This window comes from Loxodonta africana, chromosome 22, assembly GCF_030014295.1.
Source record: "Loxodonta africana isolate mLoxAfr1 chromosome 22, mLoxAfr1.hap2, whole genome shotgun sequence".
NCBI lineage: Eukaryota > Metazoa > Chordata > Mammalia > Proboscidea > Elephantidae > Loxodonta > Loxodonta africana.
Window position 1 is genome coordinate 15,379,070 of NC_087363.1, and position 9,821 is coordinate 15,388,890.

General features: G+C 38.2%; 1 protein-coding gene across 3 annotated transcripts in view; it reads left to right on the forward strand.

Moving 5' to 3' along the window:
• Positions 1 to 8,183, forward strand: part of HESX1 (HESX homeobox 1) — a 34,820-nt gene extending 26,637 nt beyond the window's left edge. Inside the window, exons 2-5 of one of the 3 annotated variants that reach the window (XM_003409831.4) lie at positions 4,307 to 4,612; positions 5,125 to 5,324; positions 5,599 to 5,700; positions 5,794 to 8,183. In XM_003409831.4, the coding sequence (XP_003409879.1) occupies positions 4,456 to 4,612; positions 5,125 to 5,324; positions 5,599 to 5,700; positions 5,794 to 5,964 (630 nt within the window). In that variant the 5' untranslated portion in view covers positions 4,307 to 4,455 and the 3' untranslated portion in view covers positions 5,965 to 8,183. The other 2 variants (XM_064274344.1, XR_010318965.1) reach the window with 2 other exon arrangements.
• Positions 8,184 to 9,821: the final 1,638 nt, after the last annotated feature.

Consider the following 9,821-nt stretch of genomic DNA (forward strand, 5'->3'; position numbering starts at 1 on the left):
CTCCTTGGAAATCCTATGGGCAGCTCACCATAAGTTGAAATGGACTCCACAGCATTGAGTTTTGGTTTGGTTTAATGATATATGGAGAGCAATGGTAGAATTCTTACCTTCAATGCAGGAGATCTGGGTTCAATTCCCAGCCACTACATCTCAAGGGCATCTACTACAAGTCTTTCAGTGGAGACTTGTGTTTTGCTCTAATGCTGAACAGGTTCAGCAGAGCTTCCAGATTAAGATAGTATAGGAAGAAAGGCCTGGTGATCTACTTCAAAAAATCAGCCAATAAAAACCTTATGGATCCCCAAAGGAGAATGAAGAGCACCAATGACACAAGGTGATTACGAGCCCAAGAGACAGAAAGGGCCACATGAACCAGAGACTGCATCATCCTGAGACCAGAAGAACTAGATGGTGCCCGGCTACAACAGATGACTGCCCTGACAGGGAACACAACAGAGAACCCCTGAGGGAGCAGGAGAGCAGTGGGGTGCAGACCTCAAATTCTCATAAGACTGGACTTAATGGTCTGACTGAGACTAGAAGGACCCTGGTGGTCATGGCCCCCAGACCTTCTTTTGGCCCAGGAGAAGAACCATTCCCGAAGCCAACTCTTCAGACATGGACTGGACAATGGTTTGGAGAGGGATGCTGGTGAGGAGTGAGCTTCTTGGATCAGGTGGACACTTGAGACTATGTTGGCATCTCCTGCCTGGAGGGGAGATGAGAGGGTGGAAGGGGTTAGAAGCTGGCAAAAAGGACATGAAAAGAGAGAGTGGAGGGAGAGAGCGGGCTGTCTCATTAGGGGGAGAGTAACTGGGAGTGTGTAGCAAGGTGTATATGGGTTTTTGTGTGAGAGACTGACTTGATTTGTAAACTTTCACGTAAAGCACAATAAAAATTATTAAAAAAAAAAAAAAAAAAACCCTGTGGATGCCAACAGTCCAGTCCCATTGTGCCTGCGGTAACCATGAGTTGGGGATAACTCAGCAGCAGTTAACAGGCAGCTAACAATAATGACTAATGACGTAGAGCATCTTTTTATGTGCCTTTTGTGTATCTTCTTTAGTGAAATGTCTGTTTAAGTCATTTGCCCATTTTTAGATTGGGTTGTCTTTTTTGTTGCGAAGTTGTAGAAGTTCTTTATGTATTCTGGAAAGTAAACCCTTATCTGACATATGGTTCCCAGATATTTTCTCCCAATCTGTAGGTTTTCATTTTATTGATAAAGTCCTTTGATGCACAAAAGTTTTTTTTAATTTTGATGAAATAATTTTTGTCATTTGTTGCTCATGCTTTTGCTATCATCTCTGTGAATCCATTATCAAAAACTGGATTCCAAAGCATTACTCCTATATTTTGTTCTAACAGTTTTATGTTTTTAATTCTTAGCTTTAAGTCCTTGATTCATTTACAGTAAATTTTTACTTATGGTGTGAGGTATGGGTCCACCTTCATCCTTTGCATGTGGAAATTTCAGTTGTCTCCGTACCACTTATTAAAGAAGTAGTACTTGTCAAAAATCAATAGGCCATGCTGATGATCCATCTAAGCTGTTTCCTTTTTTCATTCTTATCACCAGCTAAGATAGTACATAACTTACCTATTTATTATAATTTATTGCTTGTAGTCTGTCCCAGCCTCACCCCTGTACCAATGTCAGCTTCATGCAGGCAAGAATTCTGATCTGTTTTTTCTGGTATTGCATTACATACTCAGCCAACTGCAGAATGAATGAATGAATGCTTCGCCAGAGACAGAGGAATCTGGGAAGATCCTGAATGCTTTCTCTTCTTCCGAGACTTCCTATCTTAACGTCACGCCTGCTGTCACACAGTCTACATCCCAAGATACTGTATACAAAACCTCCATGAGATGTAAATGCCTACAGGTTTATTCATTCTCAGAATGTTTTTATATATATATTTATAAACCCATCCTTCTGTGTGCCTGCTGAAGTTTTGTGTGTGTTATGGATTGAATTGTGTCCCTCCCCCAAAAATGATTCCCAGTATTGTGTGATTGTCCACCATTTTGTCATTTGATGAGATTTTCCTATGTGTTGTAAATCCTATCACTATGATATTAGTAAGACGGATTAGCAGCAGCTATATAGATGAGATGTACAAGATTAGATAGTGTCTTAAGCCAATCTCTTTTGAGATATAAAAGAGAGAAGTGAGCAGAGAGACAGGGGACCTCATATCACCAAGAAAGCAGCGCTGGGAGGAGAGCGAGTCCTTTGGACCCAGGGTTCCTCCGCAAAGAAGCTCCTAGTCCAGAGGAAGATTGACGAGAAGGGCCTTCCTCTGGAGCCAACAGAGAGAGAAAGCCTTCCCCTGGAGCTGATGCCCTGAATTTGGACTTCTAGCCTGCTAGACTATGAGAAAATAAATTTCTCTTTGTTAAAGCCATCCACTGTTGGTATTTCTGTTATAAGAGCACTAGATGACTAAGATAGTATGTGAAATCCTTTGTTCACCCTTTGTTGTTAGTTGCCATTGCCTCAGCTTCTACTCATGGTGACTTTATGTACAGCAGAATGAAATGTTGCCTGGTCAGGCCATCTTCATGATCATTGGTATGTTTGAGTCCATTGTTGCAGCTATCATGTCAGTCCATCTCATTGATTGTTTCCCTTGTTTTTGTTGGCATTCTACTCTACCAAACATGATGTCTTTTTCTAGAGATTGTTTTTTCTTGCCATTATTGCTTCTAAAGAACATTCTCGTTGTATTCGTTCCAAGGTTGATTTGTTCATTCTTTTGGCAGTCCATGGTATATTTAATATCCTTCACAATACCAAGTTTAAACACATCAACTCTTCTGCTTCCTTTTTCACTTTCCAACTTTCACATGCATATGAGGCAATTGAAAAGACCGTGACTTGGGTCAGGCACGCGTTAGTTATCAATTTGACATGTTTGCTTTTTAAAACTTTAAAGAGGTCTTTTGCAACAGATTTTTCCAGTGCGATACACCGTTGGATCTCTTGACTGCGGCTTCCGAGGATATCGATTGTTGATCCAAGTAGAATGAAGTCAATGACAACTTCAGTTTCTTCTCCAAATATCATGATGTAGTTTATCATCCAGTTGTCCAGTCCTCAAGCTAAAAGAACTGAACCTTGTTTATCCTAGGGTTTGTATAAGGAGGGTTGCTTATCTTAACATTTGTGACATCATGATAGAATCAGTTATGAAGTTGATCTCCATCCTATGGAAGCTATTTCCTTTATAAGTGGAGACTACTTTTCCCTAGAAAAAAGGCTGGTAGTTGTTTAAATGCTGAGTAAAGCTGAGCACTGAAACTTATCCTTGAGAAGATACTAGAAGAAGACAAGTAGCAGAGTATAAGAACTAGGAGTATCACACTTTTGGGGGGAAGCAACTACTTTAAAATCTTCCCATTCGGTGGGTATACTTCTGTTTTAATTTCAGGTTTTATTAGGATTGTGAAATTAAAATATTCTGTCCTTGGTTATTTGTCACAAACATCATTGTCTTGGTGAAAAACCCCTAGTCCCTCAAGAGACCAACAAAGAGAATTTTTTTCTTTAAAAAATTGCTGTAAAATATGTCTTTTTCTTTGAAACAGCTGTGGTTCTGTGTAGTTTTAATAGGCATGCTTTTAAATTGCTTGGAGGTGTTTACATATGAATCTTCATATAAACTTGTATCTCTCTCATTTAGAAAAAAAAATGAAAGAAGGGAATTAGTTACTTAAAATACTTGGTACAACTGTTCCTATGAATTATTCCAGGCACTTGGAAGACAATTACACTCAATTGTAATAACCTTGCCAACCTTTTCCAGTATGCTGAACTCCAAATACTATTGTGTTTTCATTGACAACATTCACTGTTCATATGCATATGAAAAACAGGCATTTTCATCAGAATTGCTATAATAGCATTAAGAGATTATTATTTTTTCCAATTTCCTTGGAAGAAAATTCACTTAAATTAGATTATTTGTTACTTGACTGCTCTCCTATCTGGTCTGTATGTTTAGGTAACTGGGGTCCATGAAAGCATAGACTTCAGAATAAAAAGCACGATTTTATACATTAATGATTTCAAATAAAAGAGGAGTGCTATGTTTGTGCATGACTTCTTTTGAGAAAGTTAAATCTCTCTTCTGCTTTTTTTTTTTTTCTTCTGCTTAGGAGAGATAACACTTTTTGTCCCTGTAGGTGGCCCCCTGGTGTAGCCATTAGTTGCTAATTACTTGCAAACAAATAAACAATTAACTCCTCCAGCCGCTGGGTGGGAGAGTGTTCATTGACATGCTAAAACTTTCTAAGACAGGATTTTAATTAGTGACGTGCTGAATCCAGCCTCCTCGTCAGAGGAGCTATAAGGTGAACTGCAGGAAGGTCCAGCCCTGTACACGTGGGGCAGAGGCAGCAGAGAGGCGGGAGAGGCTCCAGCCTACTCTCTGTGCAGCCCTTGCGAGGATGTCTCCCAGCCTTCAGGAGGATGCTCAGCTCGGCGAAGGCAAACCCCCGCCTTGCTCCTTTTCGATTGAGAGCATTTTGGGACTGGACCAGAAGAAAGACAGTGTTCCATCAGTGAAACCTCACAGGCCCTGGGCAGACACCTGCAGCTCCTCAGGTATGTCACAACTTAATTTTCAAACTCTTAGTCATTTCATTTGCAGTGTTTGATTTGTTCTTTATTTCATACTACACAGAGTTAGGGAGAGACTGTGCTTTTATCCAGTTATATGGCTGAAACATCTAGGATTGCTAATGCTGCCAATGAACAAGTCCTCTGGGAAATAAAAAGAATATCAGCCTTAGATTCAAGTAGGTGTAAAGTTCACTCACTTAAAAAAAAAAAAACCAAGAACCTGCAGTTACATCATATAGTCTAAATCTGTGTTTACTGAAAAGTAAATGGCATTCAGAGACCAAAATGTTCTCTCTCACCAAGGCAAGATCTTCATTTTCGCTTCATTTTTTGTTTGTTTTTGGATTTTGGTTGATGAGGGAGCCAGGTCTTTTATAAAGCCCAAAAGAATTCCACTGGGAAAATTAAAGATAAGTTCCTGAGACTACTTCTCTTAGAGCTTCATGGAGTATAGATTTAGACTTCTAAGATGGGGTTTATTCTTCTGTGTTTAGGGAAAGATCATCAGCGTTGTCTGCAGGTCCCCAAACTTCCCAGTGGGACCTCCTTCCCTTGTTCTGTGTATCACCCAATGCCAGAAGAAAGAATTTTGAGATATGAAAACTCCTTTTCACCCTCGGAAGGACTGTCTTTGAAAAGAGAATTGAGTTGGTACAGAGGCCGAAGACCAAGAACTGCTTTTACTCAAAACCAGGTGAGAAGTCCTTTCAACCAGTGAAAGGTTTTAACTGACACCCTGTTGAGCAAAAAGCCCATTCACTTGGGGATCTCAGTTTAGAAGCCTTTTTAATGAAAGAGTAGATTATCATTTTTTAACAGTTTTTAGAAAGATATGTATATATAAAAAGAAGGCATACAGATTAATTGCCAAGGATTTTAATGCAAATATCTTGTTATACAAGTTAAAGCCCATTTTATGGTGACATACCAAATATCAACATCTTAAAGAATTGTTTCCTTATTCCTAGATTGAAGTGTTGGAAAATGTCTTTAGAGTAAACTGCTATCCTGGCATTGATATCAGAGAAGACTTAGCTCGAAAGTTGAGCCTAGAGGAAGACAGAATCCAGGTAATTTTAAAATTTAGTTATTACTCGTGATGGTTGAAATGTAAAGAATAATAAAATGTTTCTGAGACCTATTTTATTTTTCCTTAATTTTAGATCTGGTTCCAAAATCGGCGTGCAAAGCTGAAAAGGACCCATAGAGAATCACAGTTTTTAATGGCGAAAAAAAATTTCAGCACAAATCTCCTGGAACAGATAGAAACTAAATCTGTGAAATTATCTTCCAGTTGCAGAACATCGAGAATCAATGGAAATACCAAGCGTTAAAAATATGTTTCTTTTCTGTATTTAATCTGAATATTGTCATTTTTAAAAAATATGTTATGAATAATTACTATTATAACATGGTCCATATTATATTTGGGCACTTTTAGTTAAGATAAAGGCCTTTCCTGTCTATTTTAATAAACATTTTCAGAAAAAGCCATCTATTTTTTTAAGCAAGCAAATTTAATCTTGTAAATTAGTTTACTAAAATCAGTAAACTCATGACTAAGTGACTTCACAAGTTGGATTCCATTTATAAACTATATCTGAAGAATAGCACAAAGGTGTCATTTGTTTCAATTTGTTTGTTTCCAGGAACATTTGAAACATGTTTATGCTTAAATATATTACAGAATATGATTTATTCATGAATCTTGGGTTTCTCTTGATTTGTAACATAAAGCAGTGAGAATGCCTTACCATATATCAAAACAAAGCCTCTGCCAGTTTCAAGTTTTTTTTTTTTAAAAAAGCAAAGCAAGTATGTCAAAATGCACGTATAAAAACATCAGCTGTCATATTCATACCATCTTAATGACATTACGTAAAAATAATTAAGATGCAAATAAATGCAAATTTTTTATTTTTTTTAGTACGTTTAATGTTGCACTTTCATTCATTAAAGTGGTGATCATCATCTGGCTTGCATCTATTTTCAATTTAATGATTTGCAACCAACTGTGTATTTTGTTACAAGTATTACCTTGGCTGAAAAGGTAGGATAAGCGACCTGCCTTTTGTATGTGCTCCAGCATAGTCACTGGAAATAATCAGGGCACTTTCTGTGAAACAAAAATAGTGTGTTTGCTTGGCATTTGCCATTTCCCATTGCATCCGCCAATTAAATATGGGAATAGGACAAGATGCATGACAAGACAGGAGTCCTCTCCACTGGACGTCTGGGCATTGTTTTCTAGTTGACTGAAGGCCTAAGCGGGTCTCCTTGTGCAATGTTAGCTTGAGAGGGCTTTGTCTACTGGCAGCAGTATTTCAACTTCATTCTTGAGAACTGAATTGTACCTTGCTTTCTTTTTCTTTTTTTCCTATTTCTTTGTCCTTCCTTTCTCTCCCAGTGATGACCTGAGTGGAAGGTGCTTACTTATTTATTTTTTGTAGGTTTTTCTTTTTAAAGCAAGAAAGCTTGGAGGGAGGAAGCACATAACTTGAGGAAAAGCAGCTTGACTCAGATTTTAGAGATTTTAAAAATCATTTACTGAGTGACATTTGGGAGAGAGCTCTGTGTCTCAACAATTGGTCAACCATAACCTGCTCTTATTTTGTTCCACTATTGCTGAGATAGGCACCCTGGTAATGCAGGGGTTAAGTGTTGGGCTGCTAACCAAGAGGTTGCTGGTTGGAACCCACCAGCTGCTCCTAGAGAGAAGGATGTGGTAGTCTGCTTGCCTAAGGATTACAGCCTTGGAAACCCTACAGGGCAGTTTTCCCTTATCCTTATAGGGTCACTATGAGTTGGAATCGACTCAACAGCAACGAGTTTGGTTGGTTTTGGATTTGCTGAGATGGAGGAGGAAAATGAGGAAAAGTAGGGTAGCAGGGTAGTAACAGGAAGAGCAGAGACATTAAATTTTGTATTAATAAAAGTGGCTTTTTGGAAAAAATGGCAGAGTCTGACAATAAAGATTTTCATAGAAAACATTTAATGTCTCTGATCTTCCTGCGAAATAAATTAGTCAAAACCTATCCACCAGGAGTTTTCTTTGCTCTCCATTTTGCTTCTGTGAAACTGGAAGTCCCCAGGAATAGGCTTCAGGAGTATAACCCAGTGCAGTGGAGTTGATTACGGCTCACAGTGACCCTACAGGACAGAGTAGAACTGCCCCATAGGGTTTTCAAGGAGCGCCTAGTGGATTCCAACTGCTGACCTTTTGGTTGGCAGTGGAACTCTTAACCATTGCACCTCCAGGGTTTCCTTAGGAGGATGGGGGGTGGAAAATGTCACTCACGTCGTTTTCAAATAGCCTTTTATTTTATTCCCAAAAGTAAAGTTTAAAAAAGTATGAACAATTCCAGCAGAATAGAAGAATACTAAAATCTCCCTCCAATCTCATCCTTCTGAGGTAATCATGACCATTTTTCAAGATCTTTTTGAGTATTTATAAACACGTACAGAGGAGCCCTGGTGGCGCAGTGGTTAGGAGCTCAGCTGCTAACTGAAAGGGTGGTGCTTGGAGCCCACCACCAGCCCCTTGGGAGAAAGATATGTATACACACCCCCATATATTTGCTGTTTTATTTTCAGGAATAGGATCCCACTTGACGTTCTGTCCTGCATCTTCCAATGTCTTAATGTATGTTTAGTTTAGAAAAAGATTTCAGGTCTTGTGAATAACAAGAAACTATTTCATAATATTAATATTTAAGCATTTTTGAAGTAGTACTTTTCACAAATTGAGATTTTTAAAGAGTAAATCCTAGTTTTATCAGAATTTATCAGGAATCAAACAACCTAACCCCCAAATCCCTGAGGAATGTGCAGAGTGTGTTTTATAGAATCAAAGGGGAAAAAAAGAAAGTAACAACACTATAAGTATTATAATTAATAATGTACCTTTTATTTATTTTTTAATTAAAAAGCAGTTCATACCTAGACAAAGCCTGGTGAGGAGAGAGAGATAGTAACTCCAGAGTATCATTACCTTGGTATTCCCAATGATATGCCGTCCTGAAATCTTTTTTATAATAGAAATAAGTAGCATTTATAAATGAGGCTATGTATTTATAACTGAAATAATTTATAATATAAATAATATATTTATAACTGAAACATTTAGAGGTCAAAAATTAAAATAATATTAGAGTAATAACTATGAATGTAATATACATATGGAGTGGTTAAGAGCTCGGCTGCTAACAAAATGGTTGGCAATTGGAACCCACCAGCCAGCTGCTCCTTGGAAACCCTACAGGGCAGTTCTGCTCTGTCCTGTAGGGTCACTATGAGTTGGAATCAACTCGACGGCAAAGGGTAAAGGATTTGTTCATACTTTTCGGATACTAAAAACAATATTCTATTACAATTTTGCAAAGCAAGTTAATAATATATGATATACAAGAAGCAAGATAACAAGATTACTAGCATATTTCCCTAAGGTGATTTTAAAAATCTGAAAGGTAAATGCTGAGCTTGTTAAAAGAAATAATGAATTTGTAACTTTTTTGGTATTGTGATTGCTAACAATTTGGAGAGAATATAATGACATTCATGGAAAAAAAACTGGACTTTGAGGAAAAAATGAAGCAAGATGGAAATGAAGACCCAAGATAGAATTTTCTTTCCCTCCAAACTGTCAGACCCTAATCCACAGCTTATCTCTGGTCCTGGTAATTCCAGGCCTTTGTCTCCATTAATGCCCAGGACAAGGTGAACAGTAGTAACAAATCAAACTAATGCAGTCGGCTAATACCTGGAGCGTCTCTATTATCTGACAATTGCCTAAATAAGGTTATTTGGTCTCCTGTAATGGCATTTGTCTCTTGTGAAGCCAGCCAGACAAAGCCCCGTCACTAAAGAATGCTGGTGGAAACAATGGCCATGCGTGTTGGTGGTCAGCTTTTGAGTTAATCAGTGTTAATAGCTGATTTCACCCCCTGCATCTTATCACTCATCATACAAATGGCATAAATCTCCCATTACCAAACAGGCACACAGCATCAGGCTGGGCATGGTGCTGACCTCTGGAGGAAAGGAGCTGTGTGCAAGTCTCTTTACTTAATAATGAAAAACCCAAATCGCACTATTACAGTGACTGGCTAGCTCCATTTCACTGAGCCCCATACAAATAAACCCTGAACTAATAAAACTTCCATGTGACTGTGGTTAAATATAATGCCCATTT